Here is a 23,657-nt window from a genome sequence, read left to right on the forward strand (position 1 = left end):
CTACTGCCCTGACCTCAAAAATAATTTTTGTTACTTTCTCAAAAAACACAATCAATTTTGTGAGATTCGACCTCACCCGCACATCGCCATACTGCCTATTACAAATAAGACTTTTCTTTCCAAATGTGAGTAAATTCTGTCCCTGTGAATCACCTCCAATAATTTCCCTGCCACTGACATAAGTTCTCAACTCGTAGCAGAGCAGGAGGAAGAGGAGAGGAACCAGGCAACACCCAGTCCAAAACAAGTTCTCAATGGTGATGCAGATGGAAAATGCTTATGTGATATCAACAACTGATGAAGACCTGCAGCAGTTGGTAAATCTCCAGTTGTTGAAGTTTCCTTGTCACTGGAACTGGATCTACCTTCCATCAGGGACTATACATTTACTGATGTGCAACGGCATTCCTATTTTAAAAGATATTCTGCTCAAGGCATTGAAAAATTCAACTACTTGCCCCGCCCCTATACACACAACACAAGCCCTATGGCAATCAATGAGAGCTGATCATAGAGTTCCTACAGTGTGGAAGCAGGCTATTCAGCCCATGCAGTCCACACTGACCCTCTGAAGAGCATCCCACCCTGACCTATCCCCCTACTTTATCCCTATAATCCAATATTTTCCGTGGCTAATCGATATAGCCTGCATATTCTTGGACACCATGGGCAATTTAGCATGGTCAATCCATCTAACCTACAAATCTTTGAACTATGGGAGGAAACCACAACACCCACTGGAAACCCATGCAGACACAGGGATAATGTGCAAATTCATCAAACAGCATGGATAAATGAGTGCTATTCTGGTTGAAAATCAGTAACTAGTGTTGTGCCTCAGGGATCAGTTAGGAGAAAGTGAGAACTGCAGATGCTTGATCAATGTTGGGACTGCAGTTATTCACAACTTATACAGATGATTTGGAGTTGTAGACCACGTGTAGTGTGTCAAAGTTTGCCGAAGATGCTAAGATGAGTGGCAGAGCAAAGTGCGCAAAGTGGAATGATATGCCAGATGAAGTGGTAGAGGCTAGCACAATTGCAATATTTAAAAGGCAGCTGGATGGCTATACGAATAGGAAGCGTTTGGAAAGATATGGGCCAGGTGCTGGCAGGTGGGACTAGATTGGGTTGGGATATCTGGTCTGCATGGATGAGTTGGACCGAAGGATCTGTTTCCATGCTGTACAGCTCTATGACTCTATGACTTTGCAGAGGAATATAGATACTTTATGTGAGTAGACAAAGATCTGGAAGATGGAATAAAATGTTAATAAATGTGAAGTCATCCATTTTGGTAGGAGTAACAGTAAAAAGGATTATTACTTGAATGGTAAAAAGTTACAGCATGCTGCTGTGCAGAAGGACCTGGGTGTCCTTGTGCATGAGTCACAGAGGGTTGGTCTGAAAGTATAACAAGTAATTAGGAAGGCAAATAGAATTTTGTCCTTCATTGCTAAAGGGGTTGAGTTTAAAAGCAGAGACATTATGTTACAGCTGTGTGAAGTGCTGATGAGGCCACACGTGGAGTACTGTGCAGTTTTGGTCTCCTTACTTGAGAAAGGATGTACCGGCACTGGAGGGAGTGCAGAGGAGGATCACTAGGTTGATTCTGGAGATGAGGGGGTTGGCTGATGAGGAGAGACTGAGTAGATTGGGATTATATTCATTTGAACTCAGAAGAATGAGGGGAATTTTATACAAACATATAAAATTATGAAAGAGAATAGATAAGATAGAAGTAGAGAGGATGTTTCCACTGGTGGATGAAACTAGGACAAGAGGGCATAGCCTTAAACGTGGGGGGGGGGGGGGGGGGGGAAATTTAGGACTGAATTGAGAAGGAACTTGTTCACCCAGATGATTGTAAATCTATGGAATTCCCTATGTCTCATTCCTGATGAAGGGCTTATGCTCGAAATGTTGATTCTCCTGCACCTCAGATGCTGCCTGACTGGCTGTGTTTTTCCAGCATCACACTCTACGACTCTGATCTCCTCACTTTCACCTATGGAATTCCTTGCCCAGTGAAGTAGCTGACGCTACTTCAGTAAATGTTTTTAAAGCATTTTTGAACAATAAAGGAATTAAGGGATACAGTCAGAGCATGGGTAAGTGGAGCTGAGTCCACAAAAAGATCAGCCATGATCTTACTGAATGGCAGAGCAGGCTCGAAGGGCCTGATGGCTTACTTCTGCTCCTAGTTCTTATATTCTTCCTACAATATCTTCACTAAAATCCCCGAAGAGTTCATTTTAATGGATTGAATGAAATCTGGAAAGAGCTGAAGACAGCCATCATCTCATGCTGTGAAGAAACCATCAGCTATAAGACCAATAAACACCAAGACTGGTTTGATGAGAATGACTACATCATCCAAGACCTCATCAACAAGGAGGCAAGCTCTCCATGCCAGACAAAACAACATGAACAGTGATGCAAAGAGGAAAACTCATTAAACAGCAAAGATTGAATTACAAGGAAGACCAAGGCAAATCAAGAACCATGGTGGACTGAGAAAATTAAAGAGCAGAAACTTCTTGCCGACAATATCAACATCTGGGACTTCTTCTGTGCTACTAAGGCAATATTTAGCCCAACACCATGATATCAAACAGGGGCAGAGTAAGGATACTTCTCAGCAACAGAAAAAATATCAGCTTCCGATGGAGGGAACACTTAAAACAACTCTGAAACCACAATATAATTGGCAATGAGATATGCTTGAGGAAATCTTCCAACTGCCCATTAAAGATGATCTTGGACATGCATTTAGTGTGACAAAAACTAAAGCCTCCATTAGTCATGTGAAGAATGGAAAAGTCATAGGAATTACAGGATTCCAGTGGAGATTTTAACACTTGGAAGAGCAGAGCTTACTCTTCATCTCCATCAACTTTTTCTGCAAATCTTAGATAAAGAAGATATCCCTGCTGAAAATGTGTTGCTGGAAAAGCACAGCTGGTCAGGCAGCATCCAAAAAGCAGGAGAATCGACGTTTCAGGCATGACCCCTTCTTCAGGAATATCTTCTTCAAGAAGATATCCCTGCCGATCTCAGGAAAGCTGCCATTGCTTTGGTCTTCAAGAAAGGAAACAGAGCAGTATTATCACTGGACTGTTAATCCAGAGAACTAGATAATGTTCTGGGGACCTAAATTGAAATCTCATCATGGCAGATAGTGAAATTTGAATTCAATGAAAATCTGGAATTACGACTCTAATGACAACTATGAATCATTCGTCGATTCTTAGGAAAAAACCTACCTGGTTCACTCATGCCCTTTAGGGAAGGAAACCACATTAGCATCTTCCAGTCCTCTGGCATTTCCTCCATTTTATGTCAGAACTCTTGTAATTTACTGCCCTACTTCCCATTGCAGCATGGGAAGCAATTTATCCAGCCAGGATATCAGCCTGACAAAGTTTCCAATACTTGCCATTTTCTATGTTAAATTGTGCAAGTTCCTCACAGTCCCTTTTTCCGAATTCTGTATCTACGTTCTTCTTTACCAGAGTGCAGAACAAAGAAAAGAATTCATTCAACACCCTTCCAATATGCTGCAGCTTCACACTTAGGTTGCTCTCTTGACCCCTAATGGTCCTGACTCTTTCCCTCATTAACCTCTTTCCTTCAATGTATTTATAAAATACCTTAGGATTTTTAGGTTGGTGGGGTCTGGGGACCTAACAAGGGTCTTGTGGAGGGAATGTTCGTTGCGGAAAGGTGGATAGCGAGACGGAAGAAAATATCATTTTGGTGGTGGGGTCAGACTGCAAGTGGCAGAAATGGCAGAGGAAGGTGTGTTGGATTTTAAGATTATTGGAGTGAAATGTGAGGACCGAGGGACTCTATCCTTGTCATGGTTGGGGTGGGTGGAGGGATTTGAGAGCAGATGTGTGGGAAATGAAGGAGATGTGGTTGAGGGCATTGTTGATCACAGGGGAGGGGAAATTATGGTTCTTGAAGTCAGAGAATATCTGGGATGTTCTGAAGTGCAATCTCTCATCCTGGGAACAGATGCAATAGAGGTGGAGGAATTGGGAATATGGGATTGCATTTTTACAAGGTTGCGGGTGGGAGGAGATGTAGTTGAGGTAACTGTGAGAATTAGTGGGTTTCAAACAGATGTCAGTGTTAAGTCAGTTGCCAGACATGGAGATAGAAAGGTTGTGGAAGGGGAGGAAAGTATCAGTGACGGTCCAGATGAATTTGAGTTCAGGGTGGAGGGTGTGGGTGAAGTAGATGAACTTTCGAGCTCCTTATGGGAGCATGAGGCAGAGCAGATAGAGTCATCGTTGTAGCGGAGGCAAAGGTGGGAGATGGTGTCATGTGTAGCTGGGGAAGAGGCACCGATATACTTATCCCATGAAGAGGCTGACATAGCTCGGACTCATGTGAGTACCCATAGCTACTCCTCTTTACTTTTCCTTTTACTCCCACTTTCTACAAACCAGCCTCTTTGTAGGATATGTGGAACAGTGCCTCTTCCACAGCTACACTGATACCATCTCCTACCTTTCCCTCTGCTACATCGATGACTGTATCCAAACCACCTCACCCTCCCACAAGGAGTTCTCTGCAATTCATCTACTTTATCTACACCTTCCACTCTAACCTCAAGTTCACTTGGATTATCTCTGACACCTCCCTCCCCTTCCTGGACCTCTCCATCCTCATTTGTACAACTGAATCAGCACTGACATCTATTTCAAACTCACTAACCCCCACAGCTACCTTAACTACACCTTCTTCCAACCACCCACTCCTGCAAAAATGAATCCCATACCCAATTCTTTCGCCTTTGCCGTTTCTGCTCCCAGGATGAGTGATTCCACTCCAGGACATCCCAAATGTCATCCTACCTCAAGGACTGTAATTTCCCCTCCCATGTGATCAACAATGTCCTCAATTGCATCTCCTCCATTTCCCACACCACTGCACTCAAACCAAACTGCCACAACCACAACAAATATAGAGTTCCCCTGAGCCTCATATTTCACCCCAATAATCTTCAAGTCCAACACATCATCATCTGCCATTTCTGCCACTTGCAGTCTGACCCCACCATCAAAATGATATTTCCTTCCTGACTCCTATCGTCCTATCGGCTTTCTGCAGGGAATGTTCTCTCCATGACTCCCTTGTTAGGTCCACACTCCCCACCAACCTTTTCTCCAGATCTGGCACCTTTCCCTACAGCTGCAGGAGGTGCAAAACCTGCCCCTACCCCCTCACCTCTGTCAAAGCCACAAAGAATCATTCCAAGTCTGGCAGAGATTCACCTGTATTTTCTCTAACCTGATTTATTTCAGCCATTGCTCTCGATGTGATGTCCTGTACTTCGGACTGACCGAGCGCAAACTCGGGCACCAATTCAGGGACTATCTCTGTGGTCCAATTGCTCCAATCAACCCCACCTTCGGGTTGCCAGCCATTTCAACTACCCTCTTATTCCCTTGATGACATGTCCATTCTGGGCTTTCTCCACTGTCAAAATAATGCCACACGTAAACTGGAGGAAGAACACCTCAACCTCTGTCTTGGGAGCTTGCAATTATACAGCTTTAAAATAGAATTCATTGGCTTCCAAATTTCTCCACTCCCCACCTCAGCCCAAATCTAGCCCTCTCTCTTTGCCCCATCCCCTTGGCCTCCTAACTTGTCCATTCTCGTCCTCACTTATCTGCTCCAGTCTTTCCACCTCATACCTGCATCCATTTATCTCCATCTCACCGATCTTTTCCTCAGTCTGAACCCCTCCTTCTATTTATTTTTCAGCCCCCTTCCCCCCTCCCACTCCTGATGAAAGGTTCCAACCTGAAACATCGACTCCCTTGCTCCTTTCATCCTGCTTGACCTGCTGTGCTCTTTCCAGCTCCACATTTTATTGACGCATACTTCCATGTGTCAACCCACACCTTTAACTTATCAGTCTTATTGATTACACTCTTAGCGTTAAAGGCCATTCAAACTTGTCTTCATCTCTTAACATACAATGCAGCTGAATTCACTCTGACTTGCATCATTTGCTGGAACATGATATGCCTCTATTTCATCAGCAGAGAGAAAATATTGACAATAGATTTGCTGATCGGTCAGCAAAATATGTTTCATGCTGACCCATAGGTACCCTTTGCACACTATGGGCTCTCACCTATAGTTTCCACAGAATATGTAAGCATTTTCCTAAACATATTTTTCACACACTCAACCTGTTTTGAAAGTTGTCAGCCCTGAGATACAGTATTTTTGTTCAGATTAAATTATCCAGTATTGTGAGACAATTGGCAGATGACAATGTTTTAGGACAAGCCTTTGTCTTGTCGCAAAGTAAGAAAAGCTACATTATATATTTATTGCTGCTGAAATGCCTTTGGCTAGGAAAACACAAAGAAATAAAAATATAATTTTCATTCAAATTTGATTTGCTCATCACACCACTTGGCATCCATGCCTTCAGTAGTCCCTCTTGATTGTTTAGTACACACAACTCTGGACACCATTATCTCTGTATTCTCCTTGCATCTTACCATCAGTCTCTGCCAGTCCAAGTCCCTGCTGCTTCAACTGATCCGATACTTTGTGCTTTTCACCTTTCAGTGTGAGATCGGTATCCTGGCTCATTTTACCCCTATTGAAAAGCAAGAACAGGAGAAAATTGATTAGTGCATTAGAAAAGGAGAAGATCCTGTTTTAGAAGATCAAGATGTCAAATATGTTTAGGTGGAGCAAAGAATCAGCAAGTGGCAAAGACTGGGAGGATTATATTTACGTCACCAAAGAATAGTGATAATGTTTCACATGGTATATGTCAGGAAATTAGATATTCATCTATCAAGGTGATTTTTTTAATTTCATTCATGGGATGTGGTCATCATTGGCTTGGTTAGCATTTATTGTCTATTGCTAATTTCCCTTTAGAAGATGGTGACTAGCTGCTTTCTTGAAGTCCTGCAGTGCTTGGGATGTAGGTATACCCATCATGCTGTTGAGGATAAAAGTTCCAGGATTTTGACAGTGAACAGAAACAGTGAACAAAGTTCGGTTGAGCTGTGGCTTAGAGGGGTACTTGCAGGTAGTGGTGCTATGCATCTTTTGCCCTTCTCCTTCTAGGTGATTGAAGTCACTGGTTTGGATAGTGGTGCTGAAGGAGTCTTGGTGAATTATTGCAATACATCTTATAGATAGTACACACGACTGTCACAGTGTATCTCTGGTAGAGGATGTAAATGATGAAAATGATAGATTGGGTGGACATTAAAACAGGCAGTTTTGTCCTGAATGGTGTCAATCACCTTGGCAGTTGTTGAGCTGCCCTCATCCAAGCAAATATTCCATCACATGCCTGTATTGCGAATTGTAGATGGTGGATAGGCTATAGGGAGTTGGCAGGTGAATTACCAACCTTTAACTCTGCTCTTGTAACCACATTATTAATGGCTGCTGATGTTCATTTTCTGGTCAGAAGGTAACCCCCGAGATATTGCAGTGGGGGAGTCAATGATGGTAATGACATTGAATGTCAAAGGGTGATGATTAGATTCATTCTTGTTAGGGATGGTCAATGTTTGGCACTTGAGTGATGCAAATGTTACCTGCACATATGATGCTGCACACATGGTTATTGTCCAGGTCTTGCTGTATATGGACATGGACTGCTTCAGTATCTGCAGAGTCATAAATGGTGTTTAACATTGTGCAATCATCAGTGAATATTCCCACTTTATGAGAGGATTATAATGTGGTCAGCCTGAAGATTCAGACCATTTCAGAATTCAACAAAGAATGACCAAGAAAGTGATAGAAAGAGAAAATGAAATATTAAAATAAACTTGTGAATAACATTAAAACATCCTATCTCCAGATGCTGAGCTTCTCCAGCAATTGCTGTTTTTATTTCAGATCTCAAGAGTTTGCAGTGTTTTAGTTCTATTTTAATAGAACTGAAGGTTGTTAGGTCCCTCCACTTACATTAGGGTTACATCCCAGAGGGTTGAAAGACATGGATACAGAGGTAATAGATGAATTAATGACCTTCGTTTAAAAGCTTATAGATTCTGGAACAGTTCATGTAGAGTGGAAAGTAGCAAAAGCTTCTATTTAAGAAAGGAAGGAAAGAGTAAATTGGTGTGAAGTACAGGTCTGTAAGCCCTCAGGATCTAATATATTTCAATAGTATCATTTCCTATTGCTGTTAACAACAGGGAGCATTAGCCCAGCCTTTTCCACCTTTCCTCACAAGACAATATTTACATCCCAAGAATCAACTTAATGTTAAGGCATTTTGGGGTGGGGGTGGGGGGGTGGGGGGAGGGGTGGGGAGCAGGTGCAGAAAGAGACTGTAAGAATAATTCTAGGGGAAAATCTGTGATTTAGGAAAAGTTTGTTCTGTCCTTCTTGAAAAAGAGAAGATTGAGAAGAGATTTAATTGAAGTGTTCAAAATTATTAGGGGTCTGGATGGAATAGATAGAGAATGATTGTTCCCATTGGTGGATAAATTGAACATAGGTTTAAGGCAAGAGGTAGAAGACTAAGGGAAGAGTTAAGATTTTTTTCCAGTTGGAGGTTGTTGGGATTCCGGACTCTCAGAGGGTCATTGAGTCAGAAATGCTTGTAACATTTAAGTAGCATTTACATATTCGCTTGCAATTCCACAGCCTCCAGGGCTATGGGCCAAAAACTAGGAAAAGGAATTACAGTAATCAGATATTTATTGACCAGTGCAGGCACAATGGGCTGAATGGCCTTCTTCTGTGCTGTTAATGTCCACGAGAAACAGAGACAGAGGTTTAAGGTAATTGCCTAAGGAAACAATAATAGTATGAAAAAGATACAGTTAATAGTAAAATATAATTTCCTTCTTCTGTCTCCCTTATTTCTTGAATAGAAGTGTTAAATTTGTCCAATCTACTGTAAACATTTCAGAATCTTGGGAAGATTGCAAACAATGCGAGGTTATTCATTTTAGATTGGGAAAAGATAGATCAGGGTACTTTCTGGATGGTATGAAGTTAAATACAATGGATGTCCAAAGAGACTTAGTGGGGTTTAGGTGCACAGATTTTTAGAAAGTCACCAATAGGTGCAGAAAATAATAAAGAAAGCTAATGTTATGCTAGAACAAAGACTGAAATTGCTGGAGAGACTCAGCAGGTCTGGTAACATCTGTGGGAAGAATACAGAGTTAACATTTTGTGACCAGCAATTCTTCATCAGAATGGAATGCTGGCCTTTTTAACTAGTGAGTTGGAGTAAAAGGATGCACAAGTTATACAAAACTCTGGTTAGTACTGAGTACTGAGACCAGAACTGGACACCACACTGAGGAAGGATATATTGGTCTTGGAGGGAGTGCAATGCAGGTTTCCAAGAATGACATCTGGACTTCAGGTTTAAGTTATGAGGAGAGATTATACAAATAAGATCTGTAGAATTTAGAAAACTATGTGATCTGACAAAGTTTTCAAGCTATTAGTGGGAAAAGATAGGGATTCCACCTACTGCTTGGGGATTCCAGAACTAGGGCATAGTCTGAGAATTAGGTCCAGACTGCATAGATGATAGGAAGCCCTTCTACACTTCCACAAATGGCAGTGGATGCTCATTTAATTGTTAACTTTACATCTGAGATGGATTTTTGTTAAGTAAAGTATTAAGGGATACGGGCCAAATGCAGGTAAAAGATGTTAAGCCACAGATCATCCATAATCTCATTGAATGATGGAACAGACTCAAGGAACTGAATGTCCTACTCCTGTTGCTATGTTCTTGTGCTGTTCAACATGCAAGTAGTCCAGTGCTGTCGCTTAACAAGGTTGACATTTTTTAGTTATGTCTGAGGCTGCTCGGGTTTGGCCTTGTGTGCTCTTCACTGAACCAGGGTTACCTTTGACCAAATGTTGAACTGGGCTAGAAAAGAGCTGGTCAGAAAGCTAGGAGTTCTGTGGCAATTAACTCACCTGCTGACTCCTCAAAATGTGTTCACCATTTACAAGGGCAAAAGTCAGGAATACAGTGGAACAGAACATAGAACAATTCAACACAGGGACACCAAGCCTGTGTAAAAATTGTCTCACACATCTCCTTTAAACTTCTCCCCCCTCACTTTAAATCTATTTGATATGTTCACCATGGGAGAAAAAGACTGACTATCCACCCACTATATGTCTCTCATAATCGATGTACATCTATCAGGTCGCTACTCAGCCTGCGATGTTCTATTCAAAACAATCCAAGTTTGTCCAACTTCTCCTTATAGCTAACACACTCCAATCCAAGCAACATCCCAGGAAACATTTTTTGCACCTTTTCCAAAGCCTTGACATTCTTTCTATGGTGTGGCAATCAAGAACTGTACCCAATAGTTCAAATGTAGCCTCATTAAAGTTTTATACAACTGCAACATGACTTGCCAACTTTTACACTCACTATACCAACCAGTGAAGGCAAGCATACCAAATGCTTTCTTTACCCTCTTTTCCACTTGTGTTGCCACATTCATGGAGCTATGGACTTGTACCTCAAAATTCTTCTTTACATCAGTGCTTCTAAGGGTCTATACAATTACAGCATTATTTTCTCTTGCATTTGACTTCTCAAAATAAATTACCTCACACACATCCAGATTAAACACCATCTGCCATTTCTCCATCCAACTTCCCAAATGATCTACATTCTGCTGTATCCTTTGACAATCTTCCTACCCACAACACTACCAATTTGCATGTTGTCCACAAACTTACTAATTAGATCACATACATTTATATTCAAATCATTTGTATAAATATATTACAAATAGCTGTGGTCCCAGCACTGATCCTTGTGGAATACCACTGATCACAGGTGCCCAGTGAGAAAACCCAAAACATAGAACATTACAGCGCAGTACAGGCCCTTCAGCTCTTGATGTTGTGCCAACCTGTGGAACCAATCTGAAGCCCATCTATTCCACACTATTCCATTTTCATCTATATGTATATCCAATGACCATTTAAATGCCCTTAAAGTTGGCGAGTCTACTACTGTTGCAGGCAGTGTGTACCACTTGCCTCCTACTCTGAGTAAAGAAACTACCTCTGACATCTGTCCTATATCTATCACCCTTCAATTTAAAGCTATGTCCCCTCATGTTAGCCATCACTACCTGAGGAGAAAGGCTCTCCTTGTCCACCCTATCTAACCCTCTGATTAAATTATATGTCTCAATTAAATCAGCTCTCAACCTTCTTCTCTCTAACGAAAACAGCCTCAAGTCCCTCAGCCTTTCTTCATAAGACCTTCCCTCCATACCAAGCAACATCCTCGTAAATCTCCTTTGAACCCTTTCCAAAGCTTCCACATCCTTCTTATAATGTGGTGACCAGAACTGAACACAAAACTCCAATTGCGACCACACCAGAGTTTTGTACAGTTGTAGCATAACCTCATGGAACTCAATCCCTCTATTAACAAAAGCTAAAACACTATATGCCTTCTTAACAACCCTGTCAACCTGGGTGGCAACATACATGGACACCGAGATCTCTCTGTTCATCAACACTACCAAGAATTTTGCCATTAATCCAGTACTGTTTATTCCTTTTGCTCCTTCCAAAGTGAATCACCTTACACTTTTCCACATTAAACTCTATTTGTCACCTCTCAGCCCAGCTCTGCAGCTTATCTATGTCCCTCTGTAACCTGCAGCATTCTCCTTCAGCACTATCCACAACTCCACTGACCTGAGTATCATCCGCAGATTTACTAACCCATCCTTCTACACCCTCATCTAGGTCATTTATAAAAATGACAAACAGCAGTGGCCTGAAAATAAATGCTTGCGGTACACCATGAGTAACTGAGCTCCAGGATGAATGTTTCCCATCAACTAACACCCTCTGTCTTCTTTCAGCTAGCCAATTTCTGATCCAAACCATGAAATCACCCTCAATCCAATGCCTCTGTATTTGTGCAATAGCCTACTGTGGGGAACTTTATCAAATGCCTTACTGAAGTTCATTTACACCACATCAGTCACTTTACCTTCATCCACCTATTTGATCACCTTCTCAAAGAACTCAATAAGCTTTGTGAGACATGACCTACCATTCACTAAACTATTGTGTTGACTATCCATAATCAATGTACTCCTCTCTAGATGATTATAAATCCTATCTCTTATAACCTTTTCCAACACTTTACTCACAACTGGAGCAAGGCACACTGGTCTATAATTACCAAGGTTGTCTCTACACCCCTTCTTAAAAAAGGGACAACATTTGCTAACCTCCAGTCTTCTGGCACTATTCCTGTAGACAATGATGACATAAAGATCAAAACCAAAAGCTCTGCAATCTCTTCCCTAGCTTCCCAGAGAATCCTAGGATAAATTCTATCCAGCCCAGGGAAGTTAACTATTTTCACACTTTCCAGAATTGCTAACGCTTCCTCCTTGTGAACCTCAATCTCTTCTCATCCAGTAGTCTGCACCTCAGCATTCCTCTCGACAATCTTTGTCCTTAGCCAGTGTGAATACTGATGAAACATATTCATTTAGTGGTTCCCCTATTTCCTTGGATTCCATCCACAACCTTCTACTATTATCCTTGATTGGCCCTAATCTTACTCTAGTCATTCTTTAATTCCTGAAATACCTACAGAAAGCCTTAGGGTTTTCATTGAACCTACCTGCCAATGACTTCTCATGGTCCCTCCTGGCTCTTCTTATCTTTCTCTTTCAAAAAACACCTTTCACAATTACTCTTGCTTTTCTATGACCAAGCCAATTTTAGATTCATGGATGCCATGTGACTTAATCCCCTGCACAATTCTACCATGAGGTACCTTATCAGTTGTTTAGTAAAATCAATGTAGATAATATCCATTGCCCTACTCTCATCAATTATCTTCATTACTTTCTCAAAAAATTGAATCAAGTTTGTGAGACAAGACCTCCTGCACAAAGCCATGCTGACTATTCCTAATAAATCCATTCTTCTCCAAATATGAGCAAATCCTATTCTTAAAAATCATTTCCAGTAATTTCTCTACTACTGGTGTAAGGTTCACCAGCTTATAATTCCCTCGATTATCTTTTGTCGTCCTTTTAATACAAAGGAACAGCCTTGGCTATTTTCCAATCTTCTGAGGCTAAAAACCTCTGTCACAACCCCAGCAATCTCCTCTTTTGCCTCCTTCAGTATCCTGGGAGAGATCCCATCAGACCCTGGAAAACAGTGAATACCGTTCTTCAAAATACCTAACACTTCTTCCAATATCAGCATGCCCCAAAATATCAACATATCTCCTCCTATGCTTACCATTATCCATGTCCTTCTCTATGGTGAATACCAATGTATAGTATACTCATTAAGGACCTTACCCCTTCATCTGGCTCCATGCATAAACGCTCTTCTTGGGCCTTGAGTGGATCTATTCTTTCCCTCACTATCCTCTTGCTCCTAATATGCATATAAAATGTCTTGGGAATCTCCTTAATTTTATTTGCTAAGGACATTTCATGGCCTCTAATTAGCCTTCCTAATTCCTTGTTTAAGTTCTTTCCGTGCTTCTTTTATATTCCTCAAGAGCCTTGTCTGATTTCAATTTCCCAAACCTGACAGATGTTACCTTTTTCTTTTTGACTAAACCTTTAATACCTCTTGTCATCCAGCATCCTGAACTCTTACCATCCTTACCTCTCACCCTCATTCCAGGCAACATCTTGGTAAATCCCCTCTGCACCCTCTCCAAAGCTTCCACATCTTTCCTAAAGTGAGGTGACCAGAACTGCACACAGTACTCCAAATGTGGCCTTACCAAGGTCCTGTACAGCTGCAACATCACTTCACGACTCTTGAATTCAATCCCTCTGCTAATGAATGCTAATACACCATAGGCCTTCTTACAAGCTCTATCCACTTGAGTGGCAACTTTCAAAGAGCTATGAACATAGACTCCAAGATCCCTCTGCTCCTCCACCTTACTAAGAACCCTACCGTTAACCCTGTATTCCGCATTCTTATTTGTCCTCCCAAAATGGACAACCTCACACTTGACAGGGTTGAAGTCCATCTGCCACTCCTCAGCCCAGCTCTGCATCATATCTAGGTCCCTTTGCAGCTGACAATAGCCCTCCTCACTATCCACAACTCCACCAATCTTTGTATTGGCTGCAAATTTACTGACCCACCCTTCGACTCCCTCTTCCAAGTCATTAATAAAAATTACAAACAGCAGAGCACCCAGAACTGATCCCTGCGGAACTCCACTTGTAACTGAGCTACAGGCTGAATATTACCATCTACCACCACTCTCTGACTTCGACTGGTTACCCAGTTCTCTATCCAACTGGCCAAATTTCCCTGTTCCATGCCTCCCGACCTTCCGCACAAGCCTACCATGGGTAACCTTATCAAATGCCTTATTAAAATCCATATACACTACATCCACTGCTCTACCCACATCCACATGCTTGGTCACCTCCTCAAAGAATTCAATAAGACTTGTAAGGCAAGACCTACCCCTCACAAATCCATGATGGCTGTCCCTAATCAAGTAATGTCTTTCCAGATACTCATAAATCCTATCCCTCAGTACCCTTTCCATTACTTTGCCTATCACCGAAGTAAGACTAACTGGCCTGTAATTCCCGGGGTTATCCCTATTCCCATTTTTGAATAGGGGGACAACATTTGCCACTCTCCAGTCCCCTGGCACCACCCCCATTGACAGTGAAGACGAAAAGATCATTGCCAACGGCTCTGCAATTTCCTCTCTTGCTTCCCACATAATCCTAGGATATATCCCGTCAGGCCCGGGGGACTTGTCTATCCTCAAGTTTTTCAAAATGCCCAACACATCTTCCTTCCTAACAAGTATCTCCTCTAGCTTACCAGTCCGTTTCATACTCTCCTCTTCAACAATACAGTCCCTCTCATTTGTAAATACTGAAGAAAAGTACTCATTCAAGACCTCTCCTATCTCTTCCGACTCAATACACAGTCTCCCACTACTGTCCTTGATCGGATCTACCCTCGTTCTCGTCATTCTCATGTTTCTCACATACACATAAAAGGCCTTGGGGTTATCCTTGATCCTACCCGCCAAAGATTTTTCATGCCCTCTCTTAGCTCTCCTGATCCTTTTCTTCAGCTCCCTCCTGGCTATCCTGTATCTCTCCAACACTCTGTCTGAACCTTGTTTCCTCAACCTTATGTAAGCCTCCTTCTTCCTCCTTACAAGACATTCAATCTCCCTCGTCAACCAAGGTTCCCTCACACGACCATCTCTTTCCTGCCTGACAGGTACATACATATCAAGGACACGTCGTATCTGTTCCTTGAAAAAGTTCCACATTTCAATGACATCCTTCCCTGACAGCCTATGCTCCAACTTATGCTCCTCAGATCCTGTCTTGTAGCATCGTATTTACCCTTCCCCCAATTGTTAATCCTACCCTGTTGCATGCACCTATCTCTCTCTCATAACCAAAGTGAAAGTCACAGAATTGTGGTCACCATCACCAAAATGCTCACCCACTAACAAGCCCATCACTTGTCCCAGTTCGTTACCGAGTACCAAATTCAATATGGCCTCTCCTCTGGTCGGACATTCCACATACTGAGTTAGAAAAGCTTCCTGGACACATTGCACAAACACCGCCCCATCCAATCTACTTGATCTAAAGAGCTTCCAATCAATATTTGGGAAGTTGAAATCGCCCATGACTACTACCCTGTGGCTTCTACACCTTTCCAAAATCTGTTTCCCAATCTGTTTCTCCACATCTCTGCTGCTATTGGGGAGCCTATAGTAAACACCCAACAAGGTGGTTAGCACTGCTGCCTCACAGCGCCTGAGACCCGGGTTCAATTCCCGACTCAGACGACTGACTGTGTGGAGTTTGCACGTTCTCCCCGTGTCTGCGTGGGTTTCCTTCGGGTGCTCCGGTTTCCTCCCACAGTCCAAAGACGTGCAGGTCAGGTGAATTGGCCAAGCTAAATTGCCCGTAGTGTTAGGTAAGGGGTAAATGTAGGGGTATGGGTGGGTTGCGCTTCGGCGGGTCGGTGTGGACTTGTTGGGCTGAAGGGCCTGTTTCCACACTGTAAGTAATCTAATCTAATCTAAAGGTGACTGCTCCTTTCCTATTTCTGACTTCAGCCCATACTACCTCTAAAGGCAGATCCCCCTCAAACTGCCTTTTTGCAGCCATTATACCATTTCTAATCAGCCACGCCACACCCCCTCCTTTTTTACCACCCTCCCTAATCTTACTGAAACATCTGTAACCAGGAACCTCCAACAATCATTCCTGTCCCTCTTCTATCCACATTTCCATGATGGCCACAACATCGTAGTCCCAAGTACCAATCCACGCCTTAAGTTCACCCACCTTATTTCTGATACTCCTTGCGTTGAAGTATACACACTTGAACCCATCTCTGTGTCCGTTAGCATTCCCTATCAGTGCTACCTTCTCCACAGCCTCCCTACATTCTTGGACATTCTGAAAAACAGCTAATCTACTTGTTGGACCATCCTATTGCCCCTCAAAATATCTATCTGTGCCTCTGACTATTCAGTCCCCTATCACTATTGGTCCCCTAGAATTTGACACTTCTTGCTGCATAAAAGATCCAATTGCAGTGCCATTGATCTAGCTGTGTTGTTGCTTTCCCCTGTGAGGTCATCCCTTCCAACAAGTATACCTATTTGAGAGGAGAATGGCCATAGGGGCTCCTACACTACCTACCTACCTGCCCCTCCGGGCAGTCACCGATCTATCTGGTTCAACATTTGGTATGACTACATCTCTGAAACACATACCTATAAAACCTTCTTCCTCCTGAATGTTCCTCATATCAGTATTAATGGAGTTAGTTTCTGTCATGCATATGGTGCCTTGACTGCTCATGGAGATTAAGTCACAAAATTGTTGCAGTGCTCAATCAGACAATTTGACTCATTGTCCTTACACTGGGTCTCTCTTCATGGTGACAGCTTCTTTCCAGAAATAGCCCAGAAGCCATTATATCTCAATGTGGTACTTAATAAGTCATCAGTGTGCCTTCACTTGGGGTCAACGACCTGAGGAGCAGCTTTGTCTTCCCAACATGAGTTGTCAATCAATGAACTGACTGCTGCTTTGCTCAGATACCCCAATAGGAGGCAATGGTTGTGCTGGTATGATACTCATCAGGACCCTGCTGAGTGGTGAGTGGCAACTGCAAGTTGCAGGAGCAGGGGAGTGGTTTTGAGCAGACACCCACTGCCTTTTCAATGCTGAGTCATTTGTCATGTACAGTGCATGGCAAGAAACTGGATGTTACTTTAGTAACTATAAAATTTCTTCTTATTAATTTTGATCTTCTTGGCAAGTTTCCTTTCATGATCCGGCATAATGGGCGGCACGGTGGAACAGTGGTTAGCACTGCTGCCTCACAGCGCCTGAGACCCGGGTTCAATTCCCGACTCAGGCGACTGACTGTGTGGAGTTTGCACGTTCTCCCCGTGTCTGCGTGGGTTTCCTCCGGGTGCTCCGGTTTCCTCCCACAGTCCAAAGATGTGCGGGTCAGGTGAATTGGCCATGCTAAATTGCCCGTAGTGTTAGGTAGGGGTAAACGTAGGGGTATGGGTGGGTTGCACTTCGGCGGGTCGGTGTGGACTTGTTGGGCCGAAGGGCCTGTTTCCACACTGTAAGTAATCTAATCTAATCTAAAATCCTCTTCATTAGCTCTTATAATCTGCTTTGCGGCCCTTTGTTGATCTTTGTATCTTTCCCATTCATCAGGATCTGTGCTTTTTGTGCAGTTTTGTAGGACTTTTCTTTTAGTTTTATTCTATCCCTTATCTCTTTAGTCGTCCATTGCTTTTTTTTAAGTTGGAGCTTCTCCATCTCAGGGGTGTAAGCTAGTTTCGTGTTGTGTTAAAAGTTTCTTTTTTTATTTATTGCAAAAATATTCTTTATTCATAATAAATCTTTATGTACATAAAGTTACGGAAGCAGTCTCTGCAGCAAGAAGATCAAACAAAACATTGGAATTTGGCATTCCCTCCAGTTCCAAAAACCCAAAACATTCTTACTTATACAGGATGAAATGTGCATACATTTGAGGCACTGAGTGAGTCTGATAAATGAATAGACCCCATTGTACTTTGGCATTACGACCTTAAACAGTGATATTTCTCCACTGCACCTTGGCAGCAGCTGCTTCAAGCTTTAGTGCATCCCTCAGCACGTCGTCCTGGACCTTGGAGTGTGCTCGTCTGCAACACTCGGCCAAGGTTAACTCTTTGTACTGGAAGACCAGCAAGTTTCAGGCAGACCAAAGAGTATCTTTCATTGAGTTGATGGTCCTCCAGACACAGTCAATGTTCATCTTGGTGTGCATCCTGGGGAACAGATTAAGGAGCACAGAGTCTTGTGTCACTGAGCAGCTCAGGATGAACCTCAACAAAAACCACTGCATCTCTCTCCAGCCCTTCTTTACAAAAGCACATTCGAGAATGAGACGTGCAACAGCCTCTTCACCAGTGCAGGCACTTTGTGGATAGCATGCAGTCGTGCACAGAGACTGGGAACGCCTGAAGGCTCTGATGGGCAGTACCTGTCTCCCCATCAGTTCAGCTACATCTTGGTGCTTGTTGAAAAGTTCTGTCAATCAGGCATTCTACAAGTGATTTTGTTGAAATGTTTCTTTAATAATCCTTCACTGTTCTTCAGTTCTTTTATTGATTTGCAGATTTTCCACAGTTTACTGTGGGCAGACTCTGTCTTATCTCATTAAAGTTGGGCTTAACTAATGCTAAAACTCTTGGAACTGTTTCATGCTTTTCACTCTCAAATGTGATGTTGAACTTAATCATGTTATGATCATTATCTGATAAATGCTCACACACAATTATCTAGCTAATTGTTCTGAGGAAAGGTCGCTGGATCTGAAACATTAACTTTAATTTCTCTCCACACATTCTTTCAGTTCTGCTGAACTTTTCCAGCAATTTCTGTTCTTATTTCTGACTAACAGCATCTGCAGTTGTTTGGTTTTTGTTTAGCTGGCTAATTATATCTGACTCATTATTCATTACTAAATTCAATCTTATCCAATGATTGTCTTCTTGTTGCATCTGGACACATTGCTGTAAGAAACTATCACAGAATTGATTGATTTATTGTCACATGTACCGAAGTACAGTGAAAAACTTTGGTTATAAGCAGTACAGGCAGATCATAGCAAGCAAGGATGTACAAATCAGAGGTTGTAAAAAGACTTAGACAGAGTCTTATAGTTTACATTGCACATGGCATGCACTTGGCGAGGTCAACATTAGTAAGATCATCATTAGTTGAAGCTAGAGAGTCCATTCATCAGTCTAATAATGGTTGGGAAGCTGTTCCTGAAACTTTTTGGCCTGTGTGTTCAGGCTTCTATATCTTCTGCCTGACAGAAGAGGTTGTAGGAGATCATTACAGGGTTGTGATTGGTTTTTGATGATGTTGGTAGTCTTTCCATGGCAGCGAGCCATGTAAATGGAGTCCCTGGATAGAAGGTTGGCTTCCATGAAGGCCTGGGCTGTGCACACAACATCTGTAGTTTCTTAAGATTCTGGACAGAGCAGTTGCCATACTAGGCCATTATGCACCCATACAGTATGCTTTCTGTGGTGCACCTGTAGAAATTGGTGAGGGTCCTTATGGATATGCCAAATTTCCAGAGTTGTCTGAGAAAGAATAGGCATTTTTGTATCTTCTTGACTGTTGCATTGACATGGGAAGTCCAGGGCAGGTTGTTGGTTTTTGCCACTCCTAGGAACTTAGTGCTCACCACTCTCTGAACTTCAGTTCCATTGATGTAGATGGGGACATGTTCTCCTCAAGGAAGAATTCCATTCCTGACGAAGGGCTTTTGCCTGAAACGTCGATTTTCCTGCTCCTCGGATGCTGCCTGATCTGCTGTGCTTTTCCAGCGTCACTTGAATTTAAACTCTGGTTTCCAGCATCTGCAGTCCTCACTTTTGCCCAATATATTTCCAAGTCAGGATGGTGATTAACTTGGAGGAGAACTGGCAGGGGATGGTCTTCCCATGTATCTGCTGCCCTTGCCCAGTCTTCCAATCTCAGCATTGGATATGAGTCTACATTTGTTAATAAATAGGAGCAGAATAGACAATTTGGTTCTTCAAGCCTCCTCCATCATTTAATATGACCATGGCTGATCATCCAACTTCGCATCCTGTTCCCACATTCACCCCACACCCTTCGACCTCTTTGACTCTAAAAGCTATATCTAACTCTTGCTGGAAAACAATCAATGTTTTTTCCAAAGTACTTTCTGTGGCAGCAAATTTAACAGGCTCAACTCTCCCTGGCTAAAAAAATTTCTCCTCATCTCAGTCTGAAATGGCCCACCCCATACCCTGTGACTCCTTGGTTCTGGTCTTGTTGGTCATCAGCAAAATCCTTCCCTTGCTTCCCTTGTTGAATCTTGTTATAATGTTATAGGGATCTATCAGATCCTCCCCACTCATTCTTTGAAACTCCAGTGAATATAGTCCTAACGAATCTATTCTCTCATCATGTCGTTCCTGACATCGCAGTAATCAGACTCGTAAATCTTTTTTACACTCTGTCCATAGTCAGAACATTCTTCCTCAGATAATCTAATACAACATCCCCTACAAATCCCTCCCACTCTATCTCTTAAACACTCTGTACAGCCCTAGATATTCATCTCAGTAGAACCTGGTCCCAGCACCATTCAAGCGAAGCCTGTCTGACTGGTACAGCTCCCGTCAACCTCAGTGCTAGTGCCAGTGGCTCAGAACTGAAATCCTTTCCTCCCAACCAATCTTTAAGTTACATATTCAATTCATTGATTCGCAGGTAGTATTCTTTAGATTATCATTTTGGATGTGGTGCTTTTTAATTTAGCTTCTAACTGTTCAAAATCTTTCAGCAGAACCTCCCTTTCTGTTCTACAATTGTCACTACTCCCAAAGTGAACAACAACTATTATTGATTTATATTAACACAAGTTCATAAGCATTGAGTTTGCATCTTTGACAGCTTTGTACTCTACAGATTGCTCATCTGACACACTGATGCTGATGGTCATGTCAACATAATCTCCAACATAAAGGTGCTGCTTCTCTTGGTCACTGCATTTGTCTAGCTATCTTCTCAAAGGTCTGAGGCAATGTTGCTGAACGAAGAGAATTTGGATTGCAAGTTCATGGCTCCTTGAAAGTAGAGTTCAGATAGATGGATAGGAAGGAAGGCATTGGGTATGCTTTCCTTTATTGGTCAGAGCATTGAGTATAGGAATTGGGAGGTCATGTTGCGGCTGTACAGGACGTTGGTTAAGTTACTTTTGGAATATTGCATGCAATTCTGGTCTCCTTCCTATCAGAAGGATGTTGTGAAACTTGAAAGGGTTCAGAAAAGATTTACAAGGATGTTGCCGGGGTTGGAAGATTTGAACTTAAGGGAGAGGCTGAACAGGCTGGGGCTGTTTTCCCTTTGAAAGCTGAGGGGTGACCTTATAGAGGTTTATAAAAGCTTTTTTGTCTTTTTTTGGGGGGAAGTCCAGAATTAGAGGACATAGGTTTAGGGTGAGAGGGGAAAGATGTAAAAGGGACATAAGGGGCAATGTTTTCACGCAGAGGGTGGCGAGAGTATGGAATGAGCTGCCAGAGGAAGTGGAGGAGACTGGTACAAATGCAACATTTAAAAGGCATCTGGATCATACATGAATAGGAAGGGTTTCCAGGGATATGGGCCAGGTGCTAGGAAATGGGACTGGATTAGGTTGAGATATCTGGTCGGTATGGATGAGTTGGACCGAAGGGTCTGTTTCAGTGCTGTACATCTCTGTGACTCTGTGAATCTATTGTCATTAAATGTAGGCACTAAGTGTACATGCTTCATTAAATCAATTCCCTCACTGGAAGTAGAACCTTCATTGAGCTAATACTGCCTTTTTCCTTCTTTCTTCTAAGATTTTCTTTGACCAACTCATGTTCTCTAAGTTTTTTTGTCTCTTTGGAGATCAAGTATTTGTTTTAAATTTCATTTGCTTTTCCATTTATTTATGATCTTCTTTCTCCTCCCTTCCCATTCCAAGTTTTCTTAACTTCATTTCACTTTTGTTTCGTCTATTTTATAACCGAAGTATTTTGATTTCTCTTTCTTTCTCAGTCTAGTTTTGTCATAATTTCTAATTGAGTCTGGAACAGTAGCCTGCAGACAAGTCAAGCAATCTGTGCAAAGTGGCCAGCAGTCATACAACCTCTCCAGTGCAGACAGAGATCATTCAGCCCATCAAGTCTGCACTGACTGTCTGAAGAGAATCCCACCCAATCCCCATAACCCCACATTTCCCATGGCTGATCCACTTTGCCTGCATATCCCTGAACACGTTGGACAATTTAGTATGGCAATCCACCCTACCTGCACATCTTTGGACTGTAGGAGGAGACCAGAGCACCTGGCAGAAATCCAGGCAGACACATGGAGAATGTGCAAACTCCAGACAGTTTTGGTAAGGGGGAACTGTGCTGGCACAGGCCTGGAGGGCCAAAGGGCCTGTTTCTCTGCTGTATTGCTCTTTGTTCCACATAGACAGTTGCCCAAGGCATGAATTAAACCTGGGTCACTGGTTCTGTGAGGCAGCAGTGCTAACCACCGAGCCACTGTGCTTCCTAAGAATGTCACTGCAGAAAGTCTATAATTTAATTGGCTGATATTGGAATGGGAGGTTTTGCAGGGAGGAAAGTCAAACCAAACATCAGATCAAGACTTTACATTGACAGTTGTTTATTAAGAGTGAGTATATGCAGTTCTTTGAGAAGGTGACTAAGGAAGTGGATGAGGGTAAAGCAGTAGATGTTGTGTATATGGATTTTAGTAAGGCGTTCGATAAGGTTCCCCATGGTAGGCTAATGCTAAAACTTCGGAGGTATGGCATTGAGGATACATTAGAGGTTTGGATTAGGAATTGGCTGGCTGGAAGGAGACAGAGGATAGTAGTTGATGGATTATGTTCATCTTGGAGCGCAGTTACTAGCGGTGTACCACAAGGATCTGTTTTGGGACCATTGCTTTTTGTTATCTTTATAAATGATCTAGAGGAAGGACTTGAAAGCTGGGTAAGCAAGTTTGCGGATGACACAAAAGTCGGTGGAGTTGTGGATAGTGAGGAAGGAAGTGGTAGGTTACAGCGGGATATAGATAAGTTGCAGAGCTGGGCGGAAATGTGGCAAATGGAATTCAATGTAGCTAAGTGCGAAGTCGTTCACTTTGGTAGGAATAACAAGATGATGGATTACTGGGCTAATGGTAGGCTACTTGGTAGTGTGGATGAGCAGAGGGATCTTGGTGTCCATGTACACAGATCTCTGAAAGTTGTCACCCAGGTAAATAGTGCTGTGAGGAAGGCATATGGTGTACTGGGCTTTATTGGCAGAGGAATTGAGTTCCGGAGTCCTGAGGTCATGTTGCAGTTGTATAAGACTCTGGTGCGGCCTCATCTGGAGTATTGTGTGCAGTTTTGGTCGCCATACTATAGGAAGGATGTGGAAGCTTTAGAACGAGTGCAGAGGAGGTTTACCAGGATGTTGCCTGGAATGGTAGGAAAATCTTATGAGGAAAGGCTGAGGCACTTGGGGCTGTTCT

General features: G+C 42.5%; 1 protein-coding gene across 1 annotated transcript in view; it reads right to left on the reverse strand.

Moving 5' to 3' along the window:
• pcloa (piccolo presynaptic cytomatrix protein a) overlaps positions 1-23,657 on the reverse strand; it is a 577,994-nt gene that overhangs the window by 29,452 nt on the left and 524,885 nt on the right. The window contains exon 25 of the mRNA XM_060842523.1: positions 6,534-6,558. Coding sequence (XP_060698506.1) covers positions 6,534-6,558 — 25 coding nt within the window. The remainder of the gene's footprint in view (positions 1-6,533; positions 6,559-23,657) is intronic.

Source organism: Hemiscyllium ocellatum, chromosome 23 (genome assembly GCF_020745735.1).
Source record: "Hemiscyllium ocellatum isolate sHemOce1 chromosome 23, sHemOce1.pat.X.cur, whole genome shotgun sequence".
NCBI lineage: Eukaryota > Metazoa > Chordata > Chondrichthyes > Orectolobiformes > Hemiscylliidae > Hemiscyllium > Hemiscyllium ocellatum.